General features: G+C 40.5%; 2 protein-coding genes across 2 annotated transcripts; both read right to left on the reverse strand.

The window, feature by feature from the left end:
- Window positions 1-481: 481 nt before the first annotated feature.
- Window positions 482-4,513, reverse strand: LOC135467304 (heat shock 70 kDa protein 12B-like). Its single transcript, XM_064745073.1, has 4 exons — window positions 4,179-4,513; window positions 3,281-3,487; window positions 2,839-2,998; window positions 482-1,988 (listed from the first exon to the last, which is right to left on the reverse strand). Exons 1-4 carry the CDS (start codon window positions 4,488-4,490, stop codon window positions 925-927), a joined length of 1,743 nt encoding a protein of 580 aa, XP_064601143.1. The 5' UTR covers window positions 4,491-4,513; the 3' UTR covers window positions 482-924.
- A 4,566-nt stretch (window positions 4,514-9,079) lies between these two features.
- LOC135468596 (heat shock 70 kDa protein 12B-like) lies at window positions 9,080-13,925 on the reverse strand. The gene is made up of 4 exons (XM_064746937.1): window positions 12,806-13,925; window positions 11,933-12,139; window positions 11,491-11,650; window positions 9,080-10,642 (listed from the first exon to the last, which is right to left on the reverse strand). The coding sequence occupies exons 1-4, from the start codon at window positions 13,325-13,327 to the stop codon at window positions 9,579-9,581; spliced, it is 1,953 nt and encodes a 650-aa protein (XP_064603007.1). The 5' UTR covers window positions 13,328-13,925; the 3' UTR covers window positions 9,080-9,578.
- Window positions 13,926-17,658: the final 3,733 nt, after the last annotated feature.

The following is a 17,658-nucleotide window of genomic DNA, read 5'->3' on the forward strand; positions in this document are numbered from 1 at the left end:
GTATATGGTAGGTTTCCCTCGCATTTTGTAAAGGTATCATGCCTAGTGTCACCTGTATATACAGGTGTCCACACTGTCTCTTAAAAGACGGAAGCAGTAAGTTGACGAAACCATCATGGAAGCGACGTCAAACTGGAAAGAGCTTATGAATCGGTTAATCGACCAATGGTACTGTCGAAGGAACGGCTGTAACTTGGAATGCAGAACTGTTCGCCCATATCGCCACAAATCAGTCACAGAGATATGATATGGACAGGGAAATCAGCTATTTAACATGACGGCTGCTTGAACTGGCTCATCAACAGCAAGTGCCTTATCACTAACAAAAGAATCTCTCTACGTGTTTTGACCACGACACATTTCGCCCGATCAAAACAACAACAAATATATGACTAAGGATAAACCAGTCAGGGGAAAATGACAACCAGCTTATGTGATTTATTGTAGTAACACATTTGATGATTTATATGCAATTGGATTGGATACGTTTGGCATGAAACAGAAATTACACATCGTGGTGAACTCAAATGACAATTGTCGTCCGATATCAACGATGCTCTATCCTATCTATAAGATGTGACTACAACAATTTCTGTGCTTATGAGAACTGCACATGTATGAACAACGACATGCTGTTTTAAAACTTAAAATGATGTTTTCTTTCCATTGATTTAAATTATACAATTTATTCATTGAAGTAATTGGTTCAAATTATGTTATTATACTCGTGCGTTTTTTGTAAACTTCAAAATATTTAAATATACACCGTCTCTTCAAGGTTCCTACTACACCACAACAGTCAATGTTCCAAAACCCACATTTTCAGGCGACAAGATGAGGCCCGCTTTTTGGAGGCAAACTCAAATCCACATGTTTTCAATCTTTTTGGTGATCGACGAAACATTTATCGTCCACATAGTTTGTTTACTGTGTCACAAAGTTAAAGGTAGCATCGAAAATCTTCCCGGTCGTCTTCTCGTGAGCCTTCACCTTGAGCTCTGTGCCGCCAACTATAAACTTCACTCCGACTTCACGGTGCTTCTCTCCAGTCAAATCCGGCATGTCTACTGTGAAACTACCCAATTTAAAGCAAGAAGAGTCAGTTGTGTACTTTGGTTTCATCTTCGTCGACTTAAACACCTGTATGGTCATTCTTGTCTGACCAGTGTAAACGGGGACAGAGATCTTTTCCGGCGTTTCCATTCCGTATGGCACTTCTTCGTCCATCTTAACAAACCTAGCGAAAATATCACCGCATAACCTTTTACCTTCAGCTATATATAACTTCTCAGGGGCATGTTCACCATCAATAAAAACTCTTGATGTCCTTTTTCCGTAAGTAAATGCGGCAAGGCGGATTCCAATGGCGCCCGGCTGATGGCCGAATATCACCGCTCCTTTCACCACAGACAGGACGGCGTCTAGAGGAGTGACCACAGTCACAGACCGGAAGTTTTTCCTGAACTCCTCTTGGAGAAGTGGCGATTCGGAAAACCCACCCACCAGTAAGATGTGGGAAATTCCTCTACACTTGGGATCCGCCATTAGTGTTTCTACATGAGTGATAATTTTCTGAATGGTTGGTTTCATCAAAGACTGCATCACTTTACCGCTGATTCTAATCTTGTCACCTGTAAACCGAACATCTCTGGATAACCCAGACTCAGCCACTTGGTCCTCTAACGAGCACTTGCTGTGAAAGTTGAACGTTTCATGTAGAGAAGCCGGCAACCGGAAGGTGAATTTCTGTTCATCATTACTAGATATCCTCCGTTTATTGATTTCAAATTCTTTCTCAAGTTCCAGCCAATCCGATTTGTGGTTTTTGCCGAACTCCTTCATCACCTTTACGGTAAAAATCTTGAGCAACAGATCGGTGAATTGGTCGTCTACCTGAGTGCCGCCCCAACCTCCCCCGCTGGCTTTGTGTAGTTCTTTGAGATCCCCGCTTAGCATCACCTCGTGCACTGTCGTGTCCACAGTACCACCTGGGTAAAATAAAACGTTATCAACCAAGTTTAGGCCCATGAGTAACATTCTTCATGTAGATACACGTGTAGGGATGACAGATTAAAGAGAAGCCACACAGTTTCAAAATAATGAGCTTAGCTGAAATAAATGATGTGAGTAAAAGCCCTCTGTCCAAAATTCTGGGAAATGATCTTGTATAGTTCCATCATACCTTTGCTGTTTATTGACGTTGCCCACACCTACCTTTTGCCGTCAACAGTTCAACAGCCCACACTGTCTACAGTGTGATCATATAACCCCTATCCGATTAATCTCCATTTCTCTACCTATTTTCTGCTAATTAACTGCTCCAAATCAAAGGGTTTATGTATATTTCAAACTTCAATTCCGAGATAAACAGTAACATTATATATGCGTCTATAAACCTACTCAGTATATATAAACTCTATTCAGTATATGCTCTATAAGGCACAAGCGAATACAACTGATTTTCTGTCAATGATCCATATCTTGTAAATTGACTTCTTCGGCGTAGTATATAGCTTTCATCGCCATGGTTGTTCATTCTAATGAATAATAATTTAAACTTGTGAATATCCAGGCAGGAGACAATATGGAGAGTTCATGTACTAGATGAACAGTTACCACTTCATCTGCATAAATACGTAATTGTCCTCAGTCTTCTGAAGCGCGTGGAATCATTTCATTGTGCAGTACGATTTGAACAACGACAAGATTGAGTACAATGACGTCAGATCTTATAGAATCGTTAAAACAAAAATGGTTTAGATTTAATTCCACGACTAGAATCCTTACGCACATGGCATACGAATGATAATGCGTTTACGTTCAGATTTATTCAGGTACCTCCAGCGTCCACAACAATGTAGCGAGATCCAATTCCCGAGATGTCGTCTGCGTCACAGAATTCGTCATCGGATCGGCTGTTCGCTAATAAGGACTGACAGAAAATGGAGGCCGCTTCCGGTTCCAGTGCAATAGCCAGTTGATCTCCAAGTATGCCAGACTGGTTAAAGAAAGAAAACATGTAAATATATGCTATCATTTGTTGTTTAAATGATATCGAAAAGGGTTTCTTCATTGTGAACATAATTATGAATATGGCAAAAGAATACAATGACTTTTCTTTACACCTGAGTAAATATCAAGGCTGAGTGTTAAAACAATAACCCAATTGAACACCAGCGTTTTGTGTGTAATAGATTATTAACAGTTAATCGGATTATATGATAGAAAATCATAAACATCAAAGAAACCATTACATGAAAATTTCATCTGGAATTTGTACCTGCAGAGCGGCTTTCCTCATGAACTGCTTGGCGTCCTCGTCCCATATAGCAGGTACCGTCAGCACGTACTGGATCTCCGAGTCAGCCACTTGCTGCTGAAGGCTTCGTCTAAAATGCTCCTTAAGGTACAGTATTGACATGGCAAATACACTAAGGGCATTCAACCGTTGTCCGGACACCGACTCCAGCTCCATAGTCTCACTTATCTGAGGTACAAACAAAAACCAGATAGACTAATGCAGATGTATTATGACAAAAATCAATCAATAAAGTGGTATTTTTGTACGAATGAAATGGAACACTGATCAGTAATTGTAGGGATGGTAAGGTACTGTCTTATTCGTTAAGCTTATTTGCTAGTAAATATTCTTGAATACGGTGTAAAACACCAGTGAAATAAATAAATATTTGCTAGTAAAACAGAGATATAACTGTTAAATGTTTATGTTTCACAAAAGACATGCAATAATCTCTGTGTAAACAGGGCAGAAAGTAAAACAGGGGACACAACTTTTGTAAGTGATCCTTCGCATTTGCATATACAGTTGACATGTGTACATGGCATGCTCTTGTCTCTGTTCCTTTTTTCCCCATTAACATTCGTCTATGCCAGTCCTATTAACAATAACAGAGCACACCGCACATTTTCTGTTCATAATCGAAATGTTATCTTCAGTACTTATATCCATTATACAAACAGTGCATGCTGAGCGATGGTATATCAGGAATTGTATTTCTGTATTATTATTTTTGTATGGGGTATTTCAAGATCCATGGGTATATATCCCCACTTTTGCAAACGAAAATTTCCATCGTCATCTTGAATTATCGACATGTTTTGTCGTGGTAATAAATAAAGATTTTACATCCCAGGTAGTTTTCGTTTCTGTGTCTCACCTCAGATTTGTAGAGGTTCATCTTAAATTGACGGAATAACAACCAGTTTTTCTCCTCCTTGTTTTTGGCGACTTGCGAGTACTTTGTCTCCGCTTCATATCCGAAACTGTGAAAATGTCCATCCGGGTCGAACAGTACAGATGTCGGGGTTTTGTACGAGGTCTGAAGGTGGTTGCCCCCATCTGACCAAACCTTGTTGGTTGTAATCTTGAGTTTATCAGCCAGAAACTCGTGTTGGAAGGAGAAGGCGTAGCCAGAATACGTTGTACCGATATCAATGGCGACCACGAGAAGGGGTTTGGACTGGGCCATGGTTACCCGGTTTACTTCCAGGTCAAGGCTATGTCAACTGAAGAGAGAGGACTGTTCAAACCTAAATTTCAGTTTGATCTCTAAGCCGAGCTTCAATTTTGTAATTAGCCCCAAAGTGATTGTGTAATAATGCATTAAACATGTAATAAATCTGCTGCTGTTATAATTGGGATGGGACAACGGTATTGGCTTCTGGGGTTTGCTAAACATTGAACTACAGGTGTGAGGTAATACACGTTTAAACAGCCGATCCCAGGACAATAAGTCGATGTTAACTGACACTGATTATAATATATGATTCAACAAGTATATGTTAATCATTCATTAATGCGATTTTCTTTATCTGTCTATCAGATAAGAGTAGTGAAATAAACATGTGAATATTTACAAATGTAATTAAACTGGGCCAGTACCTAAGAATATCTTCAAGATACAACAAAGGCTAGCCGAGCGTATAGGAGAAACCATATTGTGTCCCCCACAGACCCTATACGCCCATTCGAACAAGCGATCCGGCGGGTAATAACATGTAGTCTCTGAACTGACCCATTCCAGACCGCTGGGTTCTATATAGGCGGACATAAACCTTGTATACTGGGTAAGTTTTGGCCTATATAGCACGTTAAATCTCCCTCGCTAAGCTTGCAGGCCTTGATCGATACAACACTGAGCTATACTACATCACTACGCCTGCTCAAGGCTGAGAGAGAAAAGAGTTAGAAACTGAATGTTTGTAGTCGACAATCAACTTTTCTCCCAGAAGACTTACAACACTGACACGTTCTGTGAAGAGGAATTACCCCGGTATCTGTAGTGTCGACAACTCACCTCAAATTGGTCGCCGGCAAGCTAAAGATGGCTGTTTGTGCAGGGTGATTTCTGGCTAAATGAGCAGGTTGGAGAGACAGATGACGTGACACACCTATAATGAAAGTGAAAGTACAATTGCACATCACTGCCTTCGCCCGGCTTGGCTCTGGGATTTTCCTGGAGTACATCAGGCATCAATATAAATAGAAATACAGTTAGCGTTGTACCGTATAAATCTCTACATGCAATGCCAACGTAATCAATCCCTATTATAAATGTCAATTGCTATTATATGTGCAATATGGACAATCATGAATCAGTGAATTCAACGAGTTCATGATCCAAATACTGTATAAACTTCTCCTTACTAAAATGTGCAAATATACATTGGTATGGTCATGCATGGGTTCATTGTTTATTCATTATTCCTGATCAAGATAGGTATGATACACAATTGACACTAAATCCCCTTAATGATCATAGTGAGTGTATTAGGTGATTCCTTTTGGAATTCGTATTAGGCATTTTTAACAGCCAGTTATCAGGCGACCTGCAGCTCCAGGTGAATTTGTGTATTAATCTCGCCGAAAGCAGGTGCTCTGAGATGGCCGAGTGATCAGAGAGTCGGCTTGTGACGCGGTGGGTGCTATTAGCGCTGAGTTTTATCAAGTATCTTGGTACTGCCTCATTTAGGAGGCATGTCTCTTTAAAATGCCCAATTGCTTATAGTATTATAATCTGACTTCATGCGGTGTCTGGGAAGTTTTACTGAAAGCAAAACGTTCACAACCAATCACGACTATGTATACATATAAACACATACATGCCTGTTTTACTATGTAGTCTATGTCTACATAACACGTTTTCTTCCATAGTCAAGAGCTCTCTAGTCCCTTGTGCGTGAGTGAGAACAGCACTTACACATGCTGTTTGTAGAGAAAGGAATTATAGCTGGAATGTTTCTAATCGGCAGCCAGTATGTGTACTAGAAGAGTTATATAATCCCGTCAATGAAAGATCCTTTCACGAGGAATTAATCTGACATCAATTCCCACCACTCTCATTAAGCTGTAATCGCTCGTTACATCTCCATTTTATCACGTCTTACACGTCGTTTATAATGCAGATATGTGTATCGCCTTCATTCAACAGGCGGAAAGGACCGATCCACCCAAGAATAGCTGATGAATATTAATATAAACAGATTACCCAATGAAATAGTAGTTTCCCTATAACGATGGACAGCAAAGAAGAAACAACATGCATAGATTGTTCACATACACAACGTTTGATGACAAGTAAAATCTGACAACAGAAGCACTTTTCACTCTCTCTGTACGACTGGGGGCGAAAACGGCATAATCATCTGCATAGCTTGGTATCACACTAAACCGTGATGTCAAAATAACTTATTTGAAATATAATTGATCTTTTAGTGATTTCTGTACATTCAGTACACCTCACAGCTGCGTCTGAAATTTTCTGTTTGTATAAGCCCTTTGCAAACTTGAGCGGGTGTGTGACTAGATTATGATGACGGCTGGTTAAGTTCTTTTGGAGATAGACATCCGCTTAGCTATCATATAAAAGTAGTTAAAGGAGTGGCATAAAAGCAGGAGCAATAGAGGTAGTCTCTGGCTTGATTTAAGCCGTTACCTGGGTCTCGTCCCTGAATTACTGGTTATTTACTCCGTGGGCGTCGGTAAACATGACCGCCGGTATAAGTGAAAACGAATCCAGTTCACATCTAAAGTGAGACATGTAAAGGAAAGTTACATAAAAGTACGTTTAAGTTCTACCATGGATATTTCATAAGCAGTTGACTGTAAATAGGTGAGGTACCATGACTGGTATTTGTTGAGTATGGCTAGTGATTGTCATGTACTCTGTTACTTAACTGTGAATATGTGAGATATCCTGTATGGTGTTTGTTGAGTATGGTTGGTAATGTGTCATGTATCGTGTCAGTTGACTGACTAGGTGAAGTGTCCTCTCCACTGACCTATACATAACCGGAGTAGTGATGACATTTCCTGACGTCACAACTGTCCAATATTTTTAATATATTGGACAGTTGTAACTGTGACGTCACACGTACGGACTACTTTTTGTTTGTCAACAAGCAGACGATACAACACGATGTTCGTCCGTGCTCGTCCAGAAAAATCTGTGTCTCCGAACAGTTCGTTCTACCTCACACCAATTCACGAGTGTCGCCTCAAACCTGATGCAGCTGTGTGGTATTACTCGACTCCAATGGGAGAGTATCGTTTGGGAGAGCTAATAAAAAGGGCAGCCGAGGCTGCTGGACTGAAAGGCCGGAAAACTAATCACTCGGTCGAAAAAACAATCGTCCAAACCCTTGTAAAATCTGGCGTCGCTCCACATAAAATTATGCAGGTCACCGGACCAAATCCTTGCTAGCATCCAGGAGTATGATTCTAAATTAGATCACGTAGAGCAGAAGCAAATGTCGAGTTTACTTCAGGGCAATCGCGCCTTCAGTCAACCATCTCTCGCGCTTACACTCCCTGGCCGGTCAGTTCAAGTGCACACAAACGAAGTTTTCACGACTCCGATGCCATCAGCTTCCGCACAGAATCCCAAGGATAATCAGCTAACTTTGTCAGCAAACTCTACTTCTCTTTCGTCCTCATCCTGTAAAGATTACACAAGTCTGTTCGGTGGCGCAGTTTTCAATAACTGCGCTTAATTTTCACTGAAATGTCTGCATTCCTTTTCTTTACAATTCTATTTGTAAAATACCGCTTCGGCCACGTGCGCCTGACCCAGTTTTCCGTCAGCCAATAAAAGTGCTCCATTCAGTATTCCATATTCATCCGCAACCGGCAATCGTCTATTGTTACGCGATATGAAATAATTAGCACGGTTTTACCCAATTTGTTCAGCGTTCGAGTTTATTTACTTACGTTTTTGACAAGTGGGTGTATAATAAAAAGGTTATTGGATTGTATGGTCCTGTATGGACTCGCAAGCTCGTCCCTTTCCTGGGCGCCTAGGACTCGTCCATACAAGACCATACAATCCAATAAGCTATAAATATCAGCCGAAAAGCAAAGCTGTGATTTATCGTCTATTTCACCTCAAGGTAAAAGTAATGCATGTACAATAGCATAAAGGTATGAACCCGTTCCATATGCATACTAATCAATTTAGTACCTAAGAATTTAAGGCAACATTTTCATGTCTCGTTAATTTAATCAAAGGCGTAACTGGATATACATAATACATATGGCATAAAAAGTTTGGCGCCGCAGATCTGATAACACTATTTCCAGCACTATCCCATCCCAAAACATCGCTGCAATTTCTATGACTGCTTTTAGCGACTCCAAACGCAAATTTCCTAGAGCACCCTTGACGCAATTCTCGATATAGTGTTATTTTCTAGTAGTTTTCCGGATAAGATTTATTTACATATTTGATTGGTGTTTTATGCCGCTCTCAAGAATATTTCAGGTGTTCGACGGCGACAAACATTATGGTGTCAGGAAACTGGGCAGAGCCCAGGGGAATCCCACAATCACCCGCATGTTGATTGGAAATTTTCGCACGTGCGGCCAAGGAGGAAGCAACCATGAGCTGGACTTGAACTCACAGCGACCACATTGGTAAAAGGGTACTACGTCTTTTCGCCGCGTTGGCGTGGTAACCACTTCGGCCAACTGTGCATCTCCAGACTCTCAGAGTCTTTCTATGGTATATCATACCGTATTCTGTCCATAAACTATAAATAAATAATACAACTACTAAGAACATCATATTCTTAGTTAGTTGTATATGTTAAACATATATGATAAGAAAAACCAAATCTGTAATGTGTCAACTGAAAACATATATCTTGGGTTTACTTTGAAAGCTTACCTTGTCTAATACTTACCGGCGCAGCAACCATCCGTAACTACGAACATTCTATTTTTGGTTAATTTTATATATTAAACATAAATGATAAACACAGAATGTTCAATATATGTGCCTACTAAAAACAAATATCTTGGTTCTCACTCTTTGACAGGATATCCTATCTAATACATTTACTGACACAGCAACAATCACGTGACACGTCTTGTTAGTTGATGCCTCAAGACCAATTCTTCAGTGAAAGTGATATCAAACATTACAACAGTATTCAGCAACAAAGTTCTGACCCCTTCCGCGTTCAGAATATTAGGTTGGGTTAAGCTGTTCCCGGAGCTCATATTTTTTTTATCTTCAGTCCGCTGTCTGTGGCTCTGGATAGCATACAGATAGTCTGACTTACTTTGTCACAAAGTTAAAGGTAGCGTCGAAGATCTTCCCGGTCGTCTTCTCGTGAGCCTTCACCTTGAGCTCTGTGCCACCAACTATAAACTTCACTCCGACTTGACGGTTCTTCTCTCCTGTCAAATCCGGCATGTCTACTGTGAAACTACCTAACTTAAAACATGAAGGGTCAGTTGTATATTTGGGTTCCGTCGCCGTGGATTTGTACACTGCCACCCTCATTTTTGTTTGTCCAGAGTAATTCGGAGAAAAGGTATGTTCGCTAGTTTCCATACCATATGGCACTTCTTCGTCAACAGAACCAAATCTGTCAAATAAATCCTTGCACATCCTCTCACCTTCAACCATAATTAATTTGTCAGGATCATGGTCACCATCCTCAAAAGTGGATACGATATCAGTTCCGTAAGTAAAGGCTGCCAGACGGATTCCAATGGCGCCCGGTCGATGACCGAATATCACCGCCCCTTTCACCACAGACAGGACGGCGTCTCTTTGAGTGACCACATTCATAGACCGGAAGTTCTTCCTGAACTCCTCTTGGAGAAGTGGCGATTCGGAAAACCCACCCACCAGTAAGATGTGGGAAATTCCTCTACACTTGGGATCCGCCATTAGTGTTTCTACATGAGTGATAATTTTCTGAATGGTTGGTTTCATTAAAGACTGCATCACTTTACCGCTAATTCTCATCTTGTCACCTGTAAACCGAACATCTTTGGATAACCCAGACTCAGCCACTTGGTCCTCTAACGAGCACTTGCTCTGAAAGCTGAACGTTTCATGTAGAGAAGCTGGCAACCGGAAGCTGAATTTCTGTTCATCATTACTAGATATCCTCCGTTTATTAATTTCAAATTCTTTCTCAAGTTCCAGCCAATCCGATTTGTGGTGTTTGCCGAACTCCTTCATCACCTTTACGGTAAAAATCTTGAGCAACAGTTCGGTGAATTGGTCGTCTACCTGAGTGCCGCCCCAACCTCCCCCGCTGGCTTTGTGTAGTTCTTTGAGATCCCCGCTTAGCATCACCTCGTGCACTGTCGTGTCCACAGTACCACCTGGGTAAAATGAAACGTTATCAACCAAGTTTAGGCCCATGAGTTACATTCTTTATTTAGATACACATGTAGGGATGACAGATTGAAGAGAAGCCACACAGTTTCAAAATAATGAGTGAGTAAAATAATAAATGATGTGAGTAAAAGCCCTGTGTCCAAAATTCTGGGAAATGATCCGGTATAGTTTATCATGCCAATGTTGTTGATCAACCATGTCCACGCCTAGTTTTTGCCGTTAACGGTTCAACAACCCACACTGTCTACAGTGTGATCATATAACCCCCCCACACGATTAATCGAAATTCTGTGCCAATTTTCTGGTAATCACTTACTCCAAATCAAAGAGTTTCTGTATTTTTCAACTTCTATCCCTAGACAAGCAGTAACATTATACATGTGTCTATAAACCTACTCAATATATATAAGATCTATTCAGTATATGCCCTATAAGGCACAAGCGAATACAACTGATTTTCTGTCAATAATCAATATCTTGTAAATTTACTTCTTCAGCGTAGTATATAGCTTTTATCGCCTTGGTTGTTCATTCTAATAAACAATAATTTAAACTTGTGAATATCCAGGCAGGAGGCAATATGGATCAACTCATGAGCTTATGTATTAGATGAACAGTTACCACTTCATCTGCATAAATACGTAATTGTCTTCAGTCTTCTAAAGCGCGTGCAATCAAAGTGCAGTACGATTTGAACAACGAAACGATTGAGTACAATGCCGTCAGATCTTATAGAATCGTTAAAACAAAAATGGTTTAGATTTAATTCCACGACTAGAATCCTTACGCACATGGCATACGAATGATAATGCGTTTACATTAAGTTAAATACCTCCAGCGTCCACAACAATGTATCGAGATCCATTCCGCGAGATGTCGTCTGCGTCACAAAATTCGTCATCGGATCGGGTGTTCGCTAATAAGGACTGACAGAAAATGGAGGCCGCTTCCGGTTCCAGTGCAATAGCCAGTTGATCTCCAAGTATCCCAGACTGGTTAAAGAAACAAAACATGTAAATATATGCTATCATTTGTTGTTTAAATGATATCGAAAAGGGTTTCTTCATTGTGAACATAATTATGAATATGGCAAAAGAATACAATGGCTTTTCTTTACACCTGAGTAAATATCAAAGCTGAGTGTTAAAACAATAACCCAAGTGAACACCAGCGTTTTGTGTGTAATAGATTATTAACAGTTAATCGGATTATATGATAGAAAATCATAAACATCAAAGAAACCATTACATGAAAATTTCATCTGGAATTTGTACCTGTAGAGCGGCTTTCCTCATAAACTGCTTGGCGTCCTCGCCCCATATAGCAGGTACCGTCAGCACGTATTGGATCTCCGAGTCAGCCACTTGCTGCTGAAGGCTTCGTCTAAAATGCTCCTTAAGGTACAGTATTGACATGGCAAATACACTGAGGGCATTCAACCGTTGTCCGGACACCGACTCCAGCTCCATAGTCTCACTTATCTGAGGTACAAACAAAAACCAGATAGACTAATGCAGATGTATTATGACAAAAATCAATCAATAAAGTGGTATTTTTTGTACGAAAGAATTGGTAATTGTAGGAATGGTACGGTACTATCTTATTCGTTATGCTTATTTACTAGTAAATATTTTTGAATACGGTGTAAAACACCAGTGAAATAAATAAATATTTGCTAGTAAAACAGAGACATAACTGTTAAATTTGCAAGTTAATGTTTCACAAAAGACATGCAATAATCTCTGTGTAGGCAGGGCAGAAAGTAAAACAGGGGACACAACTTTTGTAACTGATCCTTCGCATTTCCATATACAGGTGACGTGTACATGTCATGCTCTTGTATTTGTTGCTTTTTTTCCCCATTAACATTCGTCTATGCCAGTCCTATTAACAATAACAGAGCACACCGCACATTTTTTGTTCATAATCGAAACGTTATCTTCAGTACTTATATCCATTATACAAACAGTGCATGTTGAGCGATGGTATATCAGGAATTGTACCATAGGGTATTTCAAGATCCATGGGTATATATCCCCACTTTTGCAAACGAAAATTTCCATCGTCAGATTGAATTATCGACGTGTATTGTAGTGGTAATAAATAAAGATTTTACATCCCAGGTAGTTTTCGTTTCTGTGTCTCACCTCAGATTTGTAGAGGCTCATCTTAAATCGACGGAATAACAACCAGTTTTTCTCCTCTTTGTTTTTGGCGACTGTCGAGTACTTTGTCTCCGCTTCATATCCGAAACTGTGAAAATGTCCATACGGGTCGAACAGTACAGATGTCGGGGTTTTGTACGAGGTCTGAAGGTGGTTGTCCCCATCTGACCAAACCTTGTTGGTTGTAATCTTGAGTTTATCAGCCAGAAACTCGTGTTGGAAGGAGAAGGCGTAGCCAGAATACGTTGTACCGATATCAATGGCGACCACGAGAAGGGGTTTGGACTGGGCCATGGTTACCCGGTTTACTGCCAGGTCAAGGCTATGTGAACTGAGGAGAGAGGACTGTTCAAACCTAAATTTCAGATTTATCTCTAAGCCGAGCTTCAATTTTGTAATTAGCCCCAAAGCGATTGTGTAATAATGCATTAAACATGTACTAAATCTGCTGCTGTTATAGTTGGGATGGGACAACGGTATTGGCTTCTGGGGTTTGCTAAACATTGAACTACAGGTGTGAGGTAATACACGTTTAAACAGCCGATCCCAGGACAATAAGTCGATGTTAACTGACACTGATTATAATATATGATTCAACAAGTACATGTAAGCTATTCATTAGTGTGATTTCTTTATCTGTCTATCAGATAAGAGTAGTGAAATAAACATGTGAATATTTGCAAATGTAATTAAACTGGCCAAGTACCGAAGAATATCTTGATGATACAGCAAAGGCTAGCCGAGCGTTTAGGGAAAACCATATTGTGTCCCCCACAGACCCTATACGCCCATTCGAACAAGCGATCCGGCGGGTAATAACATGTAGTCTCTGAACTGACCCATTCCAGACCGCTGGGTTCTATATAGGCGGACATAAACCTTGTATACTGGGTAAAATTTGGCCTATATAGCACGTTAAATCTCCCTCGCTAAGCTTGCAGGCCTTGATCGGTACAACACTGAGCTATACTACATCACTACGCCTGCTCAAGGCTGACAGAGACGAGAGTTAGAAACTGAATGTTTGTACTCGACAATCAACTTTTCTCCCAGAAGACTTACAACACTGACACAGTTCTGTGAAGGGGAATTAGTCCGGTATCTGTAGTGTCGACAACTCACCTCAAATTGGTCGCCGGCAAGCTAAAGATGGCTGTTGTGCAGGGTGATTTCTGGCTAAATGAGCAGGTTGGAGAGACAGATGACGTGAGACACCTATAACTAAAGTGAAAGTAAAATTGCACTCACTGCCTTCGCCCGGCTTCGCTCTGGGATTTTCCTGAGGACTTTCAGCACCGATATAAATAGAAATACAGTCAGCGTTGTACCGTATAAAGCTCTACATGCAATGTCGCCGTAATCAATCCCTATTATAAATGTGAATTGCTATTATATGTGTGATATAGACAATTATGAATCAGTGAAATCACCGAGTTCATGATCCAAATATTGTAAAAACTTCCCGTAACTAAAATGTGCAAATATACATTGGTATGGTTATGCATGGGTTCATTGTTTATTCATTATTCCTGATCAAGATAGGTATGATACACAAATGACACTAAATCCCCTTAATGATCATAGTGAGTGTATTGGGTGATTCCTTTTGGAATTCGTATTAGGCATTTTTTAACAGCCAGTTATCAGGCGACCTGCAGCTCCAGGTGAATTTGTGTATTAACCTCACCGAAAGCAGGTGCTCTGAGATGGCCGAGTGATCAGAGAGTCGGCTTGTGACGCTGTGGGTGCTATTAGCGCTGAGTTTTATCAAGTATCTTGGTACTGCCTCATTTAGGAGGCATGTCTTTTTATAATGCCCAAGTGCTTATAGTATTATAATCTGACTTCATGCGGTGTCTGGGAAGTTTTATTAAAAGCAAAACGTTCACAACCAATCACGACTATGTATACATATAAATACATACATGCCTGTTTTACTATGTAGTCTATGTCTACATAACACGTTTTCTTCCATTGTCAAGAGTCCTGTAGTCCTTTGTGCATGACGTGAGAACAGCACTTACACATGCTGTTTGTAGAGAAAGGAATTATAGCTGGAATGTTTCTAATCAGCAGCCAGTATGTGTACTAGAAGAGTTATATAATCCCGTCAATGAAAGATCCTTTCACGAGGAATTAATCTGACATCAATTCCCACCACTCTCATTAAGCTGTAATCGCTCGTTACGTCTCCATTTTATCACGTCTTACACGTCGTTTATAATGTAGATATGTGTATCGCCTTCATTCAACAGGCGGAAAGGACCGATCCACTCAAGAATAGCTGATGAATATTAATATAAACAGATTACCCAATGAAATAGTAGTTTCCCTATAACGATGGACAGCAAAGAAGAAACAACATGCATAGATTGTCCACATACACAACGTTTGATGACAAGTAAAATCTGACAACAGAAGCACCTTTCACTCTCTCTGTACCAGTGGGGGCGAAAACGGCATAATCATCTGCATAGCTTGGTATCACACTAAACCGTGATGTCAAAATAACTTATTTCAAATATAATTGATCTTTTAGTGATTTCTGTACATTCAGTGCATTTCACAGCTGCGTCTGAAATTTTCTATTTGCATAAGCCCTTTGCAAACTTGAGCGGGTGTGTGACTGGATGATGATGACGACTTGTTAAGTTCTGTTGGAGATAGACATCCGCTTAGCAATCATATAAAAGTAGTTAAAGGAGTGGCATAAAGGCAGGAGCAATAGAGGTAGTGTGTGTATTGATTTAAGCCGTTACCGGGGTCTCGTCCCTGAATCACTGGCGGTTTACTCAGTGGGGGTCGGTAAACATGACCGCCGGTATCAGTGAAAACGAATCAAGTTTACATCTAAAGTGAGACATGAAAAGGAAGGTTACATAAAAGTACATTTCAGTTCTGCAGTGGATGTTTCCTAAGCAGTTGGCTGTAAACAGCTATCCAGTGTGGTATTTGTTATGACTGGTGAATGTCACGTATTGTGTTACTTGACTTTGAGTATGTGAGGCATCCTGTGTGGTGTTTGTTGAGTATGGTTGGTAATGTGTCACGTATAGTGTCAGTTGACTGAATAGGTGAGGTATGCTGTTTGGTGTTTGTTTAGTATGGTTGGTAATGTGTAATGTATGGTGTCAGTTGACGAGTTATAGGTGAGGTATCATGTCTAGTGTTTTTGGAGTATGACTGACAATGTCTCATTATCGTGTCAGTTAACTGTGAATAGGTAAGGTATCCTGTCTTCTGTTTAGTGTGTCATGTATTCCGTTAGGTATCATGCCTGGTGTTTGTTGAGTATGATTGGTAATGTCTCATGTATCGTGTTAAATGACTGTGAATAGCTCAGGTATCATGTCTCCTGTCTAGTGTGTCATGTATTACGTTAGTTTACTGTGGGGTATCATGCCTGGCGTTTGTTGAGTATGATTGGTAATGTCTCATGTGTCGTGTTAACTGACATGGGGTGGGTGAGATATCATGTCCCCTGTTTTTTGGGACGATTAATAATGTATTATTTTTGTGTCAGTTAACTGTGAATAGGTGAGGTATCATGTCCAATGTTTTTTGAGTATCATTAGTAATGTCTCATGTATCGTGTCAATTCACAAGGTCAGGTATCCTACTTGGTCTTTGTTGAGTATAACTGGCAATGTCTCAAGTAACGAGTCATTTGAATGTAAATACCCGAGGCATCTTGTCTCCTGTCTAGTGTGTCATGTATTACGTTAGTTTACTGTGAGGTATCATGCCTGGTGTTTGTTGAGTATGACTGGTATTGTCTCATGTGTCGTGTTAATTGACATGGGGTGGATGAGATATCATGTCTGCTGGTTTTTGGGACGATTAATAATGTATTAAACGAATCCAGTTCATATCTGAAGTGAGACATGACAAGGAAAGTTACATAAAAGTACGTTTAAGTTCTACCATGGATATTTCATAAGCAGTTGGCTGTAAATAGGTGAGGTACCATGACTGGTATTTGTTGAGTATGGCTAGTGATTGTCATGTATTCTGTTACTTAACTGTCAATATATGAGATATCCTATATGGTGTTTGTTTAGTATGGTTGGTAATATGTCATGTATCGTATCAGTTGACTGACTAGGTGAGGTATTCTCTCCACTGACCTATACATAACCGGAGTAGTGATGACATTTCCTGACGTCACAGCTGTCCAATATTTTTAATATATTGGACAGTTGTAACTGTGACGTCACACGTACGGACTACTTTTTGTTTGTCAACAAGCAAACGACATTACACGATGTTCGTCCGTGCTGGTCCAGAAAAATCTGTGTCTGCGGACAGTCCGTTCTACCTCACACCATTTCCCGAATGTCGCCTCAAACCTGATGCAGCTGTGTGGTATTACTCCACTCCAATGGGAGAGCATCGTTTGGGAGAGCTAATGAAGAGGGCAGCCGAGGCTGCTGGACTGAAAGGCCAGAAAACTAATCACTCGGTCCGAAAAAACAATCGTCCAAACCCTTGTAAAATCTGGCGTCGCTCCACATAAAATTATGCAGGTCACCGGACACAAATCCCTTGCCAGCATCCAGGAGTGTGATTCTAAATTAGATCACGCACAGCAGAAGCAAATGTCGAGTTTACTTCAGGGCAATCGCGCCTTCAGTCAAACATCTCTCGCGCTTACACTCCCTGGCCGGTCAGTTCAAGTGCACACAAACGAAGTTTTCACGACTCCGATGCCATCAACTTCCGAACAGAATCCCACGGATAATCAGCTAACTTTGTCAGCAAACTCTACTTTTCTTTCGTCCTCATCCTGTAAAGATCACACTAGTCTGTTCGGTGGCGCAGTTTTCAATAACTGC

Source organism: Liolophura sinensis, chromosome 6 (assembly GCF_032854445.1).
Source record: "Liolophura sinensis isolate JHLJ2023 chromosome 6, CUHK_Ljap_v2, whole genome shotgun sequence".
NCBI classification, from domain to species: domain Eukaryota; kingdom Metazoa; phylum Mollusca; class Polyplacophora; order Chitonida; family Chitonidae; genus Liolophura; species Liolophura sinensis.